The sequence below is a fragment of the Mercenaria mercenaria genome, chromosome 15 (assembly GCF_021730395.1).
Source record: "Mercenaria mercenaria strain notata chromosome 15, MADL_Memer_1, whole genome shotgun sequence".
NCBI lineage: Eukaryota > Metazoa > Mollusca > Bivalvia > Venerida > Veneridae > Mercenaria > Mercenaria mercenaria.
In genome coordinates, this window is record NC_069375.1 from 22,512,507 (window position 1) to 22,534,055 (window position 21,549).

The window sequence follows — 21,549 nt, forward strand, 5'->3', positions numbered from 1 at the left end:
TGACTACAAAAAAACCTTTTTCTTTAAATATGATAAATTAAGCAGTTTTCATATAAATCATTATAATGTATATATTTAATTTCTTGCAGTGTGAATGAGTTCCTTGGCTGTATGTCATTTGGTATCCGGCATCTGACCAACCCCAAGAAGGAAGTGAATGGCTGGTATTACCTACTTACTGAAGACGTTGGACGTAAAAAGCATCTTCAGGTCTCTCACAGACAATATCCACAGTTGAAAATCAGAAGTAAGTGTTTTTTTCCTGAAAAGCTGAAAAAAATTGAATAAGTTAAAATAATTTGAAACTGGTGTAAACATTTATTATTTTGACAAGACGTGATAGGGGGCTCCTTTCTCCCTTCAACAATTCCTTTGCATTCTACATCAGATCTGGGATTTTTCAGACTCTTCCTGATTTAAGACTTCTGATTGCAAGAATTTCCAAAAATAATGTTAGAAAAATGCTATTCAGGCTTTGCAATTTTATGGTTATAAATGATGTAGTACTTTACTTGAAAGTAATTTTTCCTGATTTTTATTCTAGATCAATCACATATTCCCTCAGTGAACAAAGATGTATGGGGAACAGAATCGTTGAGCCTGACTTTACACCGAGGGAAGACAGGATTTGGCTTCTCTGTGATTGAGGCTTGTCCTGTGCGTGTGGGACGTGTTGATGGAGCATCACCAGCCGAGGCAGCCGGTCTCCAGCCAGGAGACATCATCATCAGACTAAACAAACAGAATGTGTCTAGATCTACTGCTACAAGTGTAGCTAAACTTATCAAGTAAGTTTCTAAGAAAAATTTTCAACAAACTCTTCCACCATATTTTTCCACCTTATATAAGTTACTGATTTTCATATAATCTAAACAGATTGTTACTAGATATGATGCAGAGAAACAATTTTAAAATATTTTGAGCAGTTTCTTGAAACAATAAAATTCCGTAATCTTTTCTATATAGCTTTGTTAACAAAATTTGTTATGCTTCAATCTTTTTGTTAAATTTGATAAATTAATCTAAATTTTTTTTTATTTTCACAGACACAGTAGTAATACAATGGTATTAGAGCTTCACCGACCGAGGCCAGTTACATACGAGCACCTGGAGAACTCTCCTTTATCCAGCACAAATACAGACACCTGTAACTATGGAAATGACATCACACATAACAACTACAGAGATCAGTCTGTACCACAGATATATACACTGAATGATGACGAGGACAAGGAAAATGAGGTCTCCATCGAGGACCAGACCCTATACCCCATCAACCCTCATATAGCCTCCCTTGCCACCAGTACACCTCTACCATTGCTAGCCAGAGGACATAGGGTAAGTTTCATGATCTAGCATTAATTTCAGATGTAAAAGAAATTTGTTCACTTCTGTGCTGTTCTTGTAATCTCTGAAAGACTGATATTTTATTAATATTCAGAAATGAATTTTTGTTGATATCTGTAGATGGGCATTTAAGTATCAAGAATTTTTGCAACCAAATTGATTTCTAGATTAAACAGAAATATCTTACAGGTTTTTTTTTAAATTAATAGTATAAATGTTTATTTCTTTCAGACTGTTCAAACTTGTGAAGTGCGTAAACAAGAGGCTATTCATCGTCTTCTGAGTCTGGAACTTGACTTCATAGATCTGATGCATGCTGGTATGCAACGTTATTCCCGCCCACTGCGTCATTGTATCCTCAGTCACTCCCATCATGCAGCACTCTTCCAAAATATTGAAAAGGTAAAGCTTAGTTTGACAATGTATAAGAATTTTGATATTTAAAAAAAAAAAAAAAAAAAAAAAAAAAAAGTTCAAAATGCTTCAAAAACTAAAAAAATTATTGATTATATTTTAACTGTCATCTCACTTAATCTGATAGCCTGTTGTTCTTTTTTAGTTTTTCGAAACTGCAATATTTACAGAATGTTTTTGTTCTGATTTTCAGTTGGTGACAATATCTGAGTATCATGTGAAGCAGATGCACGATAATGCACCGTCATCTTTTATATCTGAAGACGATACTGACACTTCCGGCTCTAGCGACAACCACAACTTTATCCAGTCAATAGGTCTTATTTACCAGTCCAAAGTTCACATGTTGTGCCAAGCCTATGACCTCTATGCCAAGGGCATCAGTGCAGCAAATCAACTTCTCTCAGAATTACGTAGAAATGAAGATTTTGTGAGATTTGTCCGTGACCCACCACTGGAGGGCAATCAACCAAGTATCAGCACATTCATATACCGCCCAGTCCAACATGTCCGAGAGTTATACAAGGTGATACAAGAGGTGTTCAGCAACACATCGACAGACAGCTCAGATTATAACAGCCTGAAGGAGCTTGTTGAAGGTACACATCACAATATTTTGATACAGTACTATCAGACCTTTGGGATTTGTAGGCCAGAATTTCCATATATAACTCTTAATTGTCTACTCTATTCATATTTCTTTTTGCTACTACGCAGAAAATTCCCTTTACTTACCACTGATTTTATTCAGTGATAAAATTTAGAATTACTTGAACAATAAATTGATTTGCATGATTTGTATTAATGAATTATATATTTTCATTCCAGTAATATAAATTATTTGTTTTTAATTTCAGTTTTACAAGAATGTTCAACAAATATTACCAACTACAGCTGTGAGCGAGTTGAAAGTTTGACCTCTCTGACCTCTAGAGATTCCAAGGTCAGCTTTACAGCAAGTATGAAGTCAAGGTCGTCAAGTACTTCCTGCAGCAGTGCTTCCTCTAAAGGTCAAGGTCACTTGTTACAGACGAGTAAAGGAGTAGACCATGAAGTGATGAAAATACAGGATAGACTTGTGTTCCCATCCAATGTTCCCGTAAGTTAATATCCTCTCTTTTTCTGACCGAAATTTTTGGGAGTTTTGATAATATAAAATGAATTAAAGCCTGTTTACCAATTGAATAACATGTTCTTTAAAGTACTGTAAAACAACAGTGTGTACCACATAATACTTAAAGCCACATGTCAAAAATTCAGCAGATATTTATAGTTTCATTAACCAACAGTGTTTACAGGTTAAATTATATTTTATCGCCAAGCATATTTGTATAAAAATTAATGTTTTGTTAAATTTTTCATCTTCAGGTTTTCCAGCTGTGCCAGGATGATCGCCATTTGATATTTTCTGGAGAAATGTTTAAAAGGGAAGGTCAGCAATGGATGAAAATACATGTGTATTTGTTCACAGACCTTATTTTACAGACTGTTAAAGAAAGTGACGGTTATCTCAAGGTCATTCAGGAACCTACAATGTTACGGGATATCGCTGCCATGGATTCCCAAAGACAACACAGTACTGACTTTGTACTGTACTGTAATCCAAGACTTCAAGATTCAAGGCATTCTGGGAAAAGGAAACTGAATTTCAGAGCGCCATCTACTGAGCAGAAGATGGCGTGGAAGAGTTTGGTAGAACAGCGTGTATTTGCTGTACGTGGTACAATGGACTATTACAGTAGCACGAGTGATGTTTCAAGTAGCTCGGCTTCAGCCATTGTAATATAGAGCATAACAGTTTACATGTGACAAACACTCATTGCTTACAATACAAACAAACTGTCTCGTTGGAAACACTAGAGAAATTTACTTCTGCCAGTAAAATGTGCAATGTTATTTAATTCTAGAGGACTTGGCTAATAAGAAAATATGGCGTCTCATTAGACTTTACGTTAAATGTAGACTATTTTAGTGTGTTACAGAAGAACTAGTGCATTTAGACTAAATCTGAAAGGACTTGAGTGTATCTCTACAGAATTTGATCTCCGAGAGCCATATAGAACTTAGTGAGCTTCTTGGACTTCCTAGTGAAGCAAAGCTGTGACTTTAACATTAGTGCCAGTATTTCTTTAAGTGATGAAGTTGTGTTATGTTGTTATGATTTTATATTACCAGTTAAATGTGAACACTGTGTCATGTAAAACTACAAGTTTTTGTGCATCAACTGTTGAATAGACTTTAAAATCTGTGAAAGCATTTTCAGTGACTGCATGTATGTTTTAAAATGTAAAAATGAGATTAGCTAGTATAACTAACATAATGCCACAGATATAGATGGTATATGTGCTATGTTCTTTATTAACAAGTTATAAAAATGTTCTTTGATCCAAACACCTTACAAAACCTTACAGCTGTATAAAGTGTAAATAGAAAGATTTCTTAAAGTATATTCTTTGATACATATCTATCTTCCCTGTCCTGTATAAATATGTTTGTGAAAATATGTTTGTACTAATATCTTTGTTTATTTGACTGTGTATTTAAAACTGTGTTTCGTCCTTTTTTCTTTCTATCTTTTACACTCTACCTATTGTATCTGTTGTCTCATGATTTACTTCCTGTTTCGTTGTATGTTAATGTATTCTCCCTTGACTTGGTATTTATATTGATAAATACATCCTAATAAAATGATATAGAACTAACTTGTGTATTTTTGTTGATTACAACTCGAGGAATAGTGTTCCAGTGCCCCTCTAATTAAAAAGCGTTCAAAAGCAATAGAAATAAAGTACAGTCAAACTTTGTTCACTAAAACTGAACGGGACCAGCAAAATTTGTTAAGAGTTATCTGTAGTCCAAGCCATCAAACACTATACATTATATAAGGATTTTGCCGGGATCGAACAATTGAGTGTGAGCAAACACCGGAGTTCGAGTGAAAGAAGTTCCACTGTGCTCTCATAACTATGCTCTAGAAAGAGATTTCAAATATCCCTGTCACAGATTATGTTAATATGTTTCAGTAATCGACTTTGTCCGTCCACAAATCTGGATCCTGCAATAACTCAAAAAGTATTTCAAACTAGGTTCATAAAACTTGTAATGTGTATAGAGGGCAATAAGTAGATTATGCATGTACATGGCTAAGGCTTGTAGGTCAAAAGTAAAGGTCACTATTGAGGGTTGAGTAAAAATTGTATCTGCTCCATAACTTTGATATGCATTGATGGATTATCTTAGTGCTACACACAAATGTTCCCCATGATGAGACAATGTGTCAACACATGATCTATGCTTGTCGGTTAAAGGTCAAGGTCACTGTTTCTGCTCCATTACTTTTTATTGCATTGAAGGATTCTTTTAGTACTACACAGAACTGTTCCCCATGATTAGACTATATGTCACGCACATGATCCATGGTTGTCGGTCAAGGTCACTATTGAAGGTCAAGTAAAAACTTGTTTCAGCACTATTACTTTTAATTACATTGGAAGATCTTTTAGCTCACCTGTCATATAGTGACAAGGTGAGCTTTTGTGATTGTCCTTCGTCCATCCACAATTTCTTGTGAACACGATAGAGACCACATTTTGCAATTGTTTTAATCAAACTTGTATTGGCATAATATCGGTTCCTTTCAAAAACTGGCCATATCCCATCATGGGTTCCAGAGTTATAGCCCCTTAAAGGGCCAAAATTTGCTATTTTGGCTTGTGAACAAGATAGAGACCACATTTTGCAATCAATGTTTATCAAACATTGCACACAATTTGTGTTGGCATAATATCTTGGTTCCTTTTGAAAACTAGCCAGGTCCCATCATGAGTTCCAGAGTTATGGTCCCTAATAGGGCCAAAATTAGCTATTCTGGCTTTGCAGCCATATAGAGACTTAATTTAACAACCTAGCAAAATATCTTAACAACAGTAGATCTTGGATTCCATGATGAATTTGTCGGATCCAATCATAGGTTACAGAGTTACGGCCCCTGACTGACCCCTGAAAGAGCCAAAATTTAATTTTTACCTTGTGAGAGTGCGATAGAAGCGACATGTTACATTCGATTTTAACCACACTTACGCACAAATTGAACAATAACATCTAGGTTCCTTTTGAAAACTGACTAGATTCATCATGGGTTCTATAGTTATTGCTGAAAGGTGCAAAATGGTCTATTTAGGCTGTTTCAGCCATAAAGAGGTTTATGCTTTGATTTGATACAAACTTGCATAGAATGTTTGTCTAAATGATCTCTAGGCCAAGTTCGAAACTAGGTCATGTGAGGTCAAAAACTAGGTCACCAGGTTAAAACAAAGGAAATGCTTGTTAACACCCTGGAGACCGTATTTTTGACCCTATCTTCATGAAACTTGGTCAGAATGTTTATCTTGATGATTCCTTTGCCAGTTTTTTTATGGGGTCAAAAAACTAGGTCACCGGGTCAAATCAAAGGAAAAGTGTGTAAACACCATTGAGGCCACATTTATGATACTATCTTCTTGAGGGGCCGCCGTGGCAGATGGGCGGAACTGGTTCTACCCAGGTGCCTGCTTGAGATGCAATAATGCACACGAGCACCTGGGGTCTTCCTCCACCATCAAAGCTTGAAATCGCCATATGACCTACTTGAAACTTGGAATGTTTATCTTGATTCCTAGGCCAGGTTAAAACAAGAGGACCATGATGGTCCTGAATCGCTCACCTTCTCCACATGACCCAATTTTCATGAAGATCCATTGAAAAATATGGCTTCTAGAGAGGTCACAAGGTTTTTCATTTATTTGACCTAATGACCTAGTTTTTGAAGGCACATGACCCAGTTTTGAACTTGACATAGATATTATCAAGGTGAACATTCTCACCAATTTTCATGAAGATCTCATGAAGAATATGGCCTCTAGAGAGGTCACAAGGTTTTTCTTTTTTTATACCTACTGACCTAGTTTTGACCACACGTGACCCAGTTTCAAATTTTACGTAGATATCATCGAGGTGAATTCAGACAAATTTTCATGAAGATCCATTGAAAAATATGGCCTCTAAAGTGGTCAAAAGGTTTTTCTATTTTTAGACCTACTGACCTAGTTTTTGACCGCAGTTGACCCAGTTTCGAACTTGACCTAGATATCATCAAGATGAATACTAAGACCAACTTTCATACAGATCCCATGAGAAATATGGCCTCTAGAGAGGTCACAAGGTTTTTTTATTATTTGACCTACTGACCTAGTTTATGACTACACGTGACCCAGTTTCGAACTTGACCTAGATATCATCAAGATGAACATTCTGACCAATTTTCATATAGATTCATTGAAAAATATGGCCTCTAGAGGGGTCACAAGGTTTTTCTATTTTTAGACCTACTGACCTAGTTTTTGACTGCAGTTGACCCAGTTTCGAACTTGACCTAGATATCATCAAGATGAACATTCAGACCAACTTTCATACAGATCCCATCAAAAATATGGCCTCTAGAGAGGTCACACGGTTTTTCTATTTGATCTACTGACCTAGTTTTTGACAGCATGTGACCCCGTTTCGAACCTCACCTAGATATCATCAAGCTGAACATTCTGATCAATTTTCATGAAGATCCATTGAAAAGTACGGCGCCTAGAGAGGTCACAAGGTTTTTCTATTTTTAGACATACTGACCTAGTTTTAGACCGCAGTTGACCCAGTTTCGAACTTGACCTAGATATCATCAAGATGAACATTCAAACCAACTTTCATACAGATCCCATGAAAAATATGGCCTCTAGAGAGGTCACAAGGTTTTTCTATTATTTAACCTACTGACCTAGTTTTTGACCGCAGTTGATTCAGTTTCGAACTTGACCTAGATATCATCAAGATGAACATTCAGACCAACTTTCATACAGATCCCATGAAAAATATGGCCTCTAGAGAGGTCACAAGGTTTTTCTATTATTTGACCTACTGACCTATTTTTTGAAGGCACATGACCCAGTATCAAACTTGACCTAGATATCATCCAGGTGAACATTCTGACCAATTTTTATGAAGATCCATTGAAAAGTACGGCCTCTAGAGAGGTCACAAGGTTTTTCTATTTTTAGACCTACTGACCTAGTTTTTGACGGCACGTGACTCACTTTCGAACTTGACCTAGATATCATCAAGTTGAACGTTCTGACCAATTTTCATGAAGATCTTGTGTAATATATGGCCTCTAGAGAGGTCACAAGGTTTTTCTATTTTTAGACCTACTGACCTAGTTTTTGACGGCACGTGACCCAGTTTCGAACTTGACCTAGATACCATCAAGGTGAACATTCTGACTAATTTTCATGAAGATCTTGTGAAATATATGTCCTATAGAGAGGTCACACGGTTTTTCTATTTTTAGACCTACTGACCTAGTTTTTGAAGGCACGTGACCCAGTTTCGAACTTGACCTAGATATCATCAAGATGAACATTCTGACCAACTTTCATAAAGATCCCATGAAAATTGTGACCTCTAGAGTGGTCACAAGCAAAAGTTTACGCACGGACGATGGACGCCGCGCGATCACAAAAGCTCACCTTGTCACTTTGTGACAGGTGAGCTAAAAATGGGTCACCACTCAAATCAAAGGAAAAGCTTGTTAACACTGTAGAGGCCATATTTATGACCCTATCTTCATGAAATTTGGTCAAAATGTTTATCTCTATTCAAAGGCCAGGTTTAATAGGTAAGTGATATAAGGTCATCATGACCCTCTTTGTTTAGTACTATGCAGAAATGTTTCCCATGATTAGACTATGTGTCGTGCACATGACCCATGGTTGTTGGTCTAAGGTCAAGGTCACTTGAAGGTCAAGTAAAACTGTTTTTTTTTTTCATCAGTAGGGGATTTCTGAATTACCACAAATTCTGAGTCAACATCCCCAAAAAGTACCCTTTTGTAAGAGCGAAACATCCCATAAGAAACAGATACGGGGTTTTCACCAGTTTTAAATTATTGTATTGAAAGAACATGGTTAGCTAATGAGATGAGGACTAGACAAATGAATGGGAAATTTTGCAAATACGGTTTACCAGAAAAATATTTTCTGCCAGATTCCAGTTACACTATTGTGGATTGACACTGTTAACTCTCTTAAAAAGAGGATAAAAAAAAATTCAAGATGAAATAAAGAGTTGTGTTGTTTTTCTTTTTCACACTGTAAGTTCAGTATACGTGTTCCATTGTTAAACCCTTACGAAAATGAAATATGGAAACAAGCTGGCATTAAGCTGCAAGGTAACTGTCAATGATCTGGCAACAGTCTGTCAAAAAAAAAAGGTAACTGGAAATAATCTGACTCCTATATGGGAACAAACTTCCAAGAAAAAAAGTTCAGCTGAAAATAATATGGACACTATTTCCATATTATTTCCAGTTTCTGGGAATAATCTGCAAACTATATGACAATAAACTGGCTCATAACAATCAGCATGTAAACACACTGACAATATTGTCAGCTTGTTTCCAGTGTCTGGAAGAAATCTGGCAGGAAAATGGCAAGAAACTGGAAATAAAAAACAGTTTCTATAATCGAATTGAATGAGTACTGAGATACCAGCTTGCATACAAAAACTTAAGCAAAAAATGCTATGTGGAAAAAGGGGCTTAATTTGGAAAAAAGTATAGTTATGGGACTGCTTAGTACATGTCAGGTCATGACATTGAACAAGTGTGTAATTAGTTTCAATCTATAATTTTGTAAAAAAAAAACAACATAGGGGCATGTCCAATAACTTCTATCTTTGATATTGAGATAAAAATTACATAAGTGACAATATTGTATGGATTGGCTGTCTGTCTGTCTGACAGTACATTGGATATTAATTTACTCAGAGCAGATTCTGACAATGCACATGGCTACACAATGGCAATACACTGGCAATATACCCATCTTAGCAATTTTCACAGCAGAACAAATATTACAAGACACCTTATCAAATGGCCAAGTGTTGCATTTTTCCCTCCAAAACTATTTTCAGTTTTCAATAGTTTTTCCAGCACTGATGGGCACATTGTAAAGGTACTTTTTTCATCATTTTTACAGTTACTTGTTTTCATTGTAACACAGATTCTGTCCGCAACAAGTATTTTTGCTAAGAGATACAGAAATTTTAAAAGTCATGTATTTTCGCTACCCTGTAAAATTAAACTTGCAGATTACCATTTCCTTTGGTTTCAATGTTATATTATTGCTAACTGAAATATTGCAAATCTGAATTTGTATTAAAATTGAGTCACAAGTAAAATGAAGGTTTTAAGTCACATTAAAATTCATATTTTAAACATTAATAAGGATAAATAGAAAAAAAATATATACTGACACTAAACTGGAAACAAACTTCCCATACACTGACAATGCTATGACAATACAATGGTAATAAGACAATTTTCTAGGGGGAAATAAAAAAAATTAGTAACACTGAGTAGTAAGCGATATATTGGGATACTAGTCAATCTTTAGCTCAGTAGGTAGAGCGTCGATCTACGGAACATGGGGTCGCGAGTTCGATCTTAGGACAGGGCTTATGTTCTCTGTGACTATTTGATAAATGACATTGTGTCTGAAATCATTAGTCATCCACCTCTGATTCATGTGGGGAAGTTGGCAGTTACTTACAGAGAACAGGTTTATACTGGTACAGAATTCAGGAACATGGTTAGGTTAACTGCCCCCTGTTACATGACTGAAATACTGTTGAAAAACAGCATTAAACCCAAAAACAAACAACAAAACTAGTCCATCTGCCACACTAATGTATACCCACTGTTACATGACTGAAATACTGTTGAAAAACGGCGTTAAAACCCGAAACAAAAAAACACTCATGTATAAGTGCTCATAACTTTGTACTGCATAAAGGAATTTAGTTAAAACTTTAAATAATGATTCCAGTTTGCTAAAGTGTTTCTCTTGTCCATGTAAGAGAGCCTGGCATGTTGTGACTGACTATACATGACAATACAATGACAACACACTGGCATATGCAGTGTGTTGTCAGAAAAATATTTCCGTTGACTGGCTGTGCACTGACAATACAAGGACAACAGACTGGAAAGTCCAAAAAGCCGCTTGTTGTCAGTTGTGTATCCAGTGTGTTGTCAGATTGACATTGCATACCAGTTTGTTGCCAGATTGTTGTCAGTGTTTATTTCCAGATACCTTATATAATTTAGCTCCTTCAAATAGTTTTATATGAAAAATCAATGAAATTTTTTAAAACGTCATTACAAACATCACTGACACAAACTGTATATAAACTGACAGCAGACTGGAAGTTAAATTTTACAGCTGGTTTTCAGGTCTGGAAATCAGCTGACAAGCACATGGACACATGATGGTTATTAAGTGGCAACACACTGGATCAGTTTATTGTCAGCTCTGGAAATAGGCTGGCAAGTAACTGGATTTAAGAGTATTATTGACTGGAAACACACTGGACATAAACTGACCACACACTGACAATAGGGAAGGTTTTTCATAAGGGAAGTGTCATTACAGGACTCACACTTTCGTGCCCTGTCTGATGCATAGCGGGAGTGTGACTGGACTCCCTTCTAGCCATATCTCCTAGCTGTTGGAATGGTTCTACTGCATTACACATTAAGGCTGAAAAATTTAAGCATTTAGCTAGTGCAGCCTTTTGCATCTTTATTGAACAGGTCTCATATCTGTTAAAAATTCTCATTGCAATATTTTCCTTTGTAATAAATCTATATAGCTGAACCTATATTTAATGGATTTTAGGAATTCTGCTCTGACATTGAAACTATATAGCTGAAACTTTATGTAGCTCTTTGCTATAATGTAATTTCCAAATTCAAGCCAAGTTTCAGGACCAATATAGCCAGTCTAGTGGCAATCAAATAGTTGAGTTGGGTTAAGGCGGAGTGTTATATTAAAAGTGGTTCTGTTGTGTGTGCCAGATTTGTGTGGGATATTTCTCAAGGAAACTCCAGTTGAAAACATTGTAAGAGTTGCTGTGCCTCTGGGCCAGCACTTAAGATGCATTTAACATCAGGAATTGATGTTTCTTTATATATGTAAACACATTATGCAGAAAGGGACAGGGATTTAAGATTGCCTATCTGTCCTGTCCACACTTCAGATAGCAGAGATAAGTCTGATTGTATCATATAATGAGGGTCATATTGTACTAATTACCAGGAAATCATCACCAAATCTAGTTTTCTTTAACTTATATAGATAAATCAATTTAATAAAAAAACACACACTAAAACTACATGGGTTTTTATTTATTAAAATGGAATGTTTCTTCAGTGAAATAAAATCAAGTATAGAAGTTAAAGACTTTCGCTGTATAGTAGTAGTGCACTGTATTATTGCGACATTATCATTTCACACTAAAGAACACTGTCTTATATGCCTAAAAGAAAGTAGAAAATTTGGCAGTATTTTTTGTTTTTGCTTCAATGTAAATCAACTTATGATATATGGTTTTATGTTTGATTTTATTGTATACAAGTCAAAAGAAGAAGTTTCTGAGCCGGCCATTTCAAATGCATACAACGCTAGTTTGTAGTTACCAGCTAGAATACAGTTAAATCTCAATTTTAATCATAATCAATCAATCAATATTTATTTTATGTAATATTAGCAGCATAAGCTTCCTAAGGTGATGGAAAATTAATTCATAAATTATGACCAATTAAGATAAAATACCCAGATAATTTCCAACTTCTAAAGAGCATGATTTTATTGGCATTTCTCATCCCTGGCAACAATCAAATTTTGGAGGGAAAGTCTCCTATACCATCATCCTTAGTACAAATAATTACTGAAATATTATCAAATTTAACAGAAGGTACAAAATGTGACACTATCTAAATGCTTAAATTCAATAAAGTATGATATAATCACTGAGTAAATGTGTTTAAACTTTTAAATCTGTTCCTTTGATGTAATTGGTAACATTTTGCCAAACTTTCAAAATATCAGAGTCAACAAGAAAAAAATCATGTATCATTTGCCAAACTTCCAAAATATCAGAGTCAACAAGAAAAAAATCATATAACATTTGCCAAACTTTCAAAATATCAGAGTCAACAAGAAAAAAATCATATATCATTTGCCAAACTTTCAAAATATCAGAGTCAACAAGAAAAAAATCATATATCATTTGCCGAACTTTCAAAATATCAGAGTCAACAAGAAAAAAAAAATATCGAGGACATTTTGCCAAACTTTCAAAATATCACAGTCAATAAGAAAAAAAATAAATGTTTCCCTGTCATCACTTTTTATACAATATTATGCCTAAATGTAAGACCTTTGCCAGTCTTCCATAGAAAGATCATGGGTTTTGTACAAGATAAGTTTGACTATCAACCTGATGACAATCATGTTGTGCATGCATCTCATTATAATATTGTCTTTTATAGATAAACTGAAATAAAATTATATTATCCAGACTGCAGTATGACCTTGTTTGGCTACATGCACGAGACAAAAGTTCACATTGATTAATAGTTTTCTTTTTATAACAATCTTTAACACTGGCTTCAGATTCCCCAAGCATGTCTGTGTTTGTAAGTTGACAGGAAAGTGATCAAATAATATTGACAGTTCATTAATTCCTGTCAATTAATTTTGACAGCTACCTTTGTTCAAGGTTTCTATTTAATACACAAAACTGCCTTAATGCATTATTATGCAATCTGCATAAGTCATCTACCTGCCCATCACAAGTAGGGATCCTCAGGTTTTACTTTATGCTAGGGCAGGTACCTGGGAAGAACCTCTGACCTTCCTCACATGAAAGAATTAGACACCACTTGCAGGGCTTGAACAAAATAGAAGTAATTGACCATTGGTTTGAAGTTCACTACCTCTCAGCTGCACAGGACCCTTTTCTGTTTGCTCCTTATATGGTCTAATCAGACAGTTGTAGATTCTTACTCTAGGCCAGGCACAGCACCTCTGTAATGCTTTAGGTCATATATCCTACAGCTGGGGAGTAGTCAGTTACTTCTGCAAAACAGGGAATACACAAAATAAATGAAATACTGTTGAAAACAACATTCAAACTGAAATATTTAACAGCATACAATTGTCTTGACGGTCTATAAACTGTGTCAGATCTGGATACATCGACAGGGCTGCTGTTCTGGTAATGCTGTAAAATCATTGATGGTTGTATTAGTGGATTAGCAGGGTGGTTGCATTTCTGGACAAGAGACCACTGAATTTTAGAACAAACTGGTCTTATTAGTGAGGTGATCTTAATTTTGGGATGGTCGTAAGTAGGGATTCTACTGTACTGTCACGAGAAGAGCCAATACAGCATTTCTGGGGACAGTAGATTGACTGAAAAAAAAAAACACAACAGAATATAGTCTGTAGATTAATGCAACCATGAGGTCCAAGAATTACAAGAGATTTCACAACCAAATGGCATGAAACATAAAGGCAATAAAATATCAAAGTATCATAGACAGCCGTTACTTTTATTTCAGTAATTATGCTATAATTTGATATCAAATATTGTGGAATCATTTACTATAATCTCATGGTCACAAAATTTCACGATTTTTGGTCAAAAATACTATTTCACAGGGATATGAGTTTATAGGTTTCAACTTGAAAAGATAAAATAATAATGGGAATTAAGCTTGTTTGTTTGAATTTAATTTCATGGACAGACTAAACATGGAAATCCATGAAAGTTATTTCCCCTTCATAGAACTTTTTATGATACCATAAGTATTTGAATAACTGCTGAAAAAGGAACAAATTTTAAAAATGTTCATGTATTTTTGCATGTTTTCTCCAAATTACAAATGCTTCCTTTACTACCTTTATGGTGGGAACGATCTCAAATAACAATAGCAGATAAAAATCTGATCATATCCAAATCTTTACAAAATTGGAACAATTAAAGGATCAAATTTACACATGTTTTATTAAAGACTGGGAGGAGATCTATGACACTTATTCTGATAAAATTTTAATGATTTTTTGGACAAAAAAAAGAAAAGATCTTTGATGGATATCAATATAATGAACATATCTGATGTACTGGAAAGATAGAAGATTTAAGTATTGTGTTTGGTGTAAAAGATACAAATAAGTATGGGAGAGCAACAGTGCCAAAGGTGACAGATTTATCACTCAAGTTGTACATTGTGTGAAAATGAAATATTTTATATGGCCTTGCATTGAATTTTTACAAAATATGCAAAATACCTAATAGTATTCCTATAACTAAAAAAAGACTGACAAAAGAAATACTATTGCATTACAGAGAATTTATATGAACAAGAGGACCGTGAAAACCCTACATCGCTCACCTGACTTAAACATTTTTTGACAGATGCTATATATGCCAAACATCTAAGCTCTAGGCCTTGCAGTGTTAGACAAGAACTTTTTCTTATGTAAGTCTATGTAAAACAAGTGAACCATATGGGAACTAAAAAATAAATGAAATAAGAAACAATATTAATGAAATTTTGTAGGAATCGTTGCACAATGTTCTCAGTCATTAACTACTTTGAAATATGTATTGTTGTCATGAACTTATGTACAATAATGATACTTTATAAAAGCCGTATGTCAACTAGTTTATTCCATAAATTGGCCACGGCAGTTTTTAGTGTAAAAAAAAATTCAGATATTTTCTTAAGATCTTCCTGTGTTATATAATTATGTATATTAAATCTATTTTCAGTTTTGAAAATATTTTTTACTTCAATTTGCATGATAGTAAAATCTGTAGTTCAAGGGAAAACTTTTCTAAGTTTCTTCAAAATAAATTTTCTGCCTTACATCATTGCATTATTATAGTATGAAGATGTTTGGGATAAGATGGTTAAATAAAGTTGAATTTTCAAAAATATTTTCAAAATGGGCACAAGAACTAAGGATTGAAAGTACACATTTTTGTCAGAGGTTGGTAGGAACTCTATGACACTTATTCTTATAAAATTTTAATGATTTTTTGACAAACACTTGATCTTTGATAGATATCAATATAATTAATGTATTTGATGTAATAGAAAGATAGAAGATTTAAGTATTGTGTTTGGTGTAAAACATACAAATAAGTATGGGAGGGGTAACAGTGTCATAGGTGACATATTTATCACTCTGGCTGTACATTGTGTGAAAATGAAATATTTATGGCCTTGCATTGTAGTTTACAAAATATGCAAAATTCCTTATAATATTCCTGTAAGTAAAAAAACACAGACAAAGGAAATACTATTAACTTATGTGCAAGAGGGCCGATGATTGCCCTATCGCTCACCTGACTCAAATATGTACGTTATATCTTGATAGAGGATCTCTATACAATGCTGTATGCCAAACATCTAAGCTCTTAGTAGGCCTTGTGGTTTTAGACAAGAAGTTTTTTTATTGCACTATGTTTTCTATGCTTTACTACCTTAAAATATTATATTGTTTTGTGTAGTACAATGACACCTTATAAAATCTGTAATCAGTTAATTTATACCTTGAAAAGACCAAGGCAGTTTTTAGTGTTAAAACATCAGATTTTTCCTAAAGATCTTCCTGTGTTTCATAAATTATTAGAATAATTTACAGTTTTGATAATATTTTTACTTTAATTTGCATTATAGTAAAAATTGTATTTCAAAGGAAAGTTTCTTCAAAATACATTTTCCTGCCTTATTTCAAATCGCAGTAACATTGCTTTGTATTGTATGAGAATGTTTGGGACAAGTTGGTTAAATAAATTTGAATTTTCAAAAATCTTTTCAAAATGGGCACAATAATTAAAGGATTGAAATTACACATGTTTTGTTTGAGACTGGGCGGAGAGCTATGACACTTATTCTGATAAAATTTTAATGATTTTTTGACAAAAAAATTGATCTTTGATAAATATCAATATAATGAACATATTTGATGTTCTGGAAAGATAGAAAGTTTAAGTATTGTGTTTGGGGTAAAAGATACCAATAAGTATGGGAGGGGTAACAGTGTCATACGTGACAGATTTATCACTCTGGTTGTACATTGTGTGAAAATGAAATAGTTATGGCCTTGCATTGTATTTTAATGACATGCAAAATATGCACAAAATAAGAAAGAGTTCTAAAAATGAGAAATATACAAAGGGAACAATATGTACCGCATACATCATAGACAGGTAAATTTTTGCATTTTATCAAAATTAAATTGTGATTTTCAGAAATAAATAATATTTTAATGTGACACTGACTGATCAATATTCAATTTAGCATATAATTTATGCCAGTGATAAAAATTCTTTGAATAAGAAATACATGTTGAATGTCTTATAACTCTGGCTACACTGGCCATTTCATTCAACAATTATTTCCACCAACATTAAAAATTGCACTTACAATCTTGGGGTAAAAAAGGACATATTGAATTAAATGAGGCATTACAAATTAAAATTTGTTAAATTCAAATTGAACCTACAGAAGATCCCTTGATGCATGTAATTACATGTGTATATACAAACCGAAATTTGTTTAACGCTTAGCATGCTGGACATGATTGATTCTGTCTTTGTGACCAGTGTCGATCATAATCAGCCTGCACATCCTGCAGTCTGATCAAGATCTGCATTGTTCACTATTCAGTAAGTATCTTTTTAGTAAGCACCCCTTTTAACAGTTAATGGTACTGTCCAAATTGAAAGCTGGACAAGTTCATTAGAGATATGCAGCAGGGTAAGGGTTAAGTCAAATACTACCTTCAGACTTGGTGAATATACTTATATACTCCTCTGTATTTGACAACATAATAGGTCTGAAAACAACCATGGCAAAGTTTGTTTATAGCTTTTTTAAACTACTGAAATTTGGCAGAACTGTCTGTAGCAACAGAATGAATATTCATGTGAAGTTTCATTATTCATTATTCTCTGTGTTAATTTAACCTTTAGCTTGCTGGCAACAACTGATTTTGCCTTTACAACTAGTGCAGGCCAAGATCAGCCTGCATGTCTGTGCTAGCTGTCGATCATGGTCTGCACTGTTTGCTATTCATGAAGTCAGTAAATTTTCAGTGAACACCCCTTCAAATAATAAATGGTATTGCCTGGATTAAATGATGGACCAGTCCATTTTAGAAATTTAGCAGGGTAAAGCTTAACAATGAGAAAGTAAAAAGAAAATTTAGCATTTCAAAGTCCAATTTTCAGACTTTAAACTAAATACAGGCCCAGATTTCACAATCAGTACTAATTTGTTCTCTTCAACTGTTAATATTACTGACCTGTGAAGTGATGTTTTCAAGATAAATGTGTCTATCAATGGGGAATATAACGCTCTTGATAAGGAACTTTATGGCTCCATCAAGCTACATAGATCTAAGCTTTATAAAGTAAATAAGGGCCAGAATCCTTTTTCTTTTTTTTCACAGCAGTTATAATACTATTATTTAAATTCTAAATATGTTTTCCGACTGGTTCATTTTTCCTGCACTTTTCAACCAAGTTTTGATAAAAAAATTGTAACACGTAACAAAAGTTCCTAACAGAATTGTGAAGTTAAGTCCTTACTCAGTCATACATAATTATTGCTTTTTGAAATGGAAGTTTTGGTCCAAAAATCAAGTGTTGACAGAAATTTAATACATATTATTAAGTGCCGGGTCATCATTTTCCTGAAAGTTCCTTTCTTACTGCCATGAATAGTCAGGGGCACTTTTTATTACAGTCGGAAGCTGGACAATGTCCTTTCCGCTACCTCAGATGCTTCTAAATATTTTCAAAATCATTTTCTTTTAATAGTGTTTAAAATTGTCATTTTCTCAAAAAGTAACTGAAATTTAATGACACAAAGTGACAGGGAAAACCTATAATTTTCTCCAATTTTACTGATATATTTAAATGGGGTTTTTAAAGTGACAGTAGTTTGTAAAAAGAACTTCTATTCAGAAGATATAAAAATCATTTAATCTGTCACAAAAATGGAGAATTCAGAAAATAAGTCTGTACTTAACCCATCAGGCTTCTGACAATACAGAAAATGATACACAACATATTCTGTCTGTTCATCTGGTACTTGGACAGTAAAATCAAACTGGACATTTCATCAAATAAGAAAGTGAAAGAAAACTTATCTCATGAAATTGGAGAGTGAAAAAGAAATAATCTCATCAAATTAGAAAGTGAAAGAGAATCATTAACCCTAATCATGTTGGACATGATGCGTTCTGCCTTTGCAACCAGTGTAGATCATGATCAGCCTGCACATCTGTGCAGTCTGAACAAGATCTGCACTTTTCGCCATTCAGTCAGTATCTTTTTGGCAAGCACCCCTTTTAACAGTAAATGGCACTGTCCAAATTCAAAGATGGGCAAGTTCATTATAGAAATTTAGCAGGGTAAGGGTTATAATCTGATACTGGTATGAATCAAGTGGTTAACTTGAATAAATTCAATGATTAACATCATAAAAAAAGGCTAGACTATTTTAGTTATTATGTGATATGCTGGTCCTAACTAGTCATGTAAAGGGCAGATCTGAATCAGATCATTATGTAAGCTTGCCTTATGTCAAGTAAAAGGCTAGCCTGAATCAAGTAACACTGAGCCTGATTAAGGACATGTTAAAACCAAGCCTTGACCAAGTAACACTAATCCTATTTAATGTCATGTAAAAAGTTAACCTGAATCAAGTAACACTGAGCCTGATTAAGGTCATATTAAAACATAGCCTGGATAAAATAACACTGACCCTGTTTAATGTCATGTAAAATGCTAGCCTGAATCAAGTAACACTGAGCCTGTTTAATGTCATGTAAAAGGCTAGCCTTAATCAAGTAACACTGACCCTGTTTAATGTCATGTTAAAGGCTAGCCTGAATCAAGTAACATTGATCCTGTTTAATTCATGTAAAATGCTAGCCTGAATCTAGTAACACTGATCCTGTTTAATGTCATGCAAAATGCTAGCCTGAACCAAGTAACACTGATCCTGTTTAATGTCATGTAAAAGGCTAGCCTGAATCAAGTAACACTGAGCCTGATTAAGGTCATATTAAAACCTAGCCTGGATCAAATAACACTGACCCTGTTTAATGTCATGTAAAGGTCTAGCCTTGATCAAGTAACGCCGCCTCTGTTTAATGTCATGTAAAGGTCTAGCCTGGATCAAGTAACACCGCCTCTGTTTAATGTCATGTAAAAAGCTAGCCTGGATCAAGTAACACTGACCCTGTTTAATGTCATGTAAAGGTCTAGCCTGGATCAAGTAACACCACCTCTGTTTAATGTCATGTAAAAAGCTAACCTTAATCAAGTAACACTGACCCTGTTTAATGTTATGTAAAAGGCTAGCCTGAATCAAGTAACACTGAGCCTGATTAAGTCATATTTAAACCTAGCCTGGATCAAGTAACACTGACTCTATTAAATCCTAGCCTGGATCAAGTAACAATGACATTGTTTAATGTCATGTAAAGGGCTAGCCTGGATCAAATAACACTGACTCTGTTTAATGTCATGTAAAACACTAGTTTCAATCAAGTAACACTGACTATATTGAATGTCATGTAAAAAGCTAGTTTGAATCAAGTAACACGGACCCTGTTTAATGTCATGTAAAAGGCTAGCCTTAATCAAGTCATCATGTAAGGTTGTCCAACTAAATACATGCAACAGACTATTCTGAATCAGATCATTATGTAATGTTTAAAAGAATGCTGTCAAATCAGCTAGAAATTTGCTGCCGGGGCAAATATATCAAAAATAAGCTATACATTTTATTCGAGCATTTAAAAGAAAATATACTGGTTTACAAACAAAAGGCTCAAATGATCCTAAGTCGCTCACCTGAGGCCAACTTTGACCTAATTAGATCTTGCTTGTGACAAAGTATTTAAATTTAAAAAAGAATTAAAAAAAAAAATAATAAAAAAATTTAAATTAAAAGACACTTTCTATTTCTAAAAGTATTTCTATTTTTAGCTCTAGCGGCCCCTAAAAGGGGCCAAGTGCCCCCATTTGACTAAACTTGGGAGAGAACCATATAATTATGCTACATACTAAGTTTGATGAAGATCCATCAAGCAGTTCATGACAAGAAGTTGTTTAAAAGGTATTTCTATTTTTAGCTCTAGGGATCCCTAAAAGGGGCCAAGTGTGCCCATTTGAACAAACTTGGGAGAGGACTTAATAATAATGCTACTGACCAAGTTTGATGAAGATCCACCAAGCGGTTCATGAGAAGAAGTTGTTTCAAGATTTTACTTTTTTTGGTTCTAGCGGTCCTAAGTGGGCCAAGTGCCCCCATTTGAACAAACTTGGAAGAGGACTATATAATGATGCCACAGACCAAGTTTAATGAAGATCCATCATGTGGTGCATGGTAAGAAGTTGTTTAAACATATTTCTATTTTTATCTCAGTCCCTAAAAGGGACCAAGTGCCCCCATTTGAACAAACTTGGAAGAGGACTTAATAATAATGCTACAGACCAAGTTTAATGAAGATCCATCAAGCGGTTCATGAGGAGAAGTCGTCTCAAGGTTTTTCTATTTTTAGCTCTAGTGACCCCTAAAAAGGGCCAAGTGCCCCCATTTGAAAAAATTTGGGAGTGAACCTTATAATGATGCTACAGACCAAGTTTGATGAAGATCCATCAAGCAGTTCACAAAAAAAAGTCGTTTAAAGGTATTTCTATTTTTAGCTCTAGCGGTCCCTAAAAGGAGTCAAGTGCCACCATTTGAATAAATTTGGGAGAGGACTTTATAATGATGCTACAGACAAAGTTTGATGAAGATCCATCCAGCGGTTCATGAGGAAAAGTGGT

General features: G+C 34.4%; 1 protein-coding gene across 1 annotated transcript in view; it reads left to right on the top strand.

Annotated features, from left to right (window-relative positions):
• The window catches only part of LOC123548240 (uncharacterized), a 71,343-nt gene extending 66,884 nt beyond the window's left edge, over positions 1–4,459 (top strand). Inside the window, exons 7-13 of the mRNA XM_045335406.2 lie at positions 90–247; positions 545–788; positions 1,047–1,338; positions 1,579–1,749; positions 1,955–2,360; positions 2,619–2,860; positions 3,130–4,459. Of these exons, the coding sequence (XP_045191341.2) occupies positions 90–247; positions 545–788; positions 1,047–1,338; positions 1,579–1,749; positions 1,955–2,360; positions 2,619–2,860; positions 3,130–3,549 (1,933 nt within the window). The 3' untranslated portion in view covers positions 3,550–4,459. The remainder of the gene's footprint in view (positions 1–89; positions 248–544; positions 789–1,046; positions 1,339–1,578; positions 1,750–1,954; positions 2,361–2,618; positions 2,861–3,129) is intronic.
• The last annotated feature ends 17,090 nt before the right edge of the window (positions 4,460–21,549 follow it).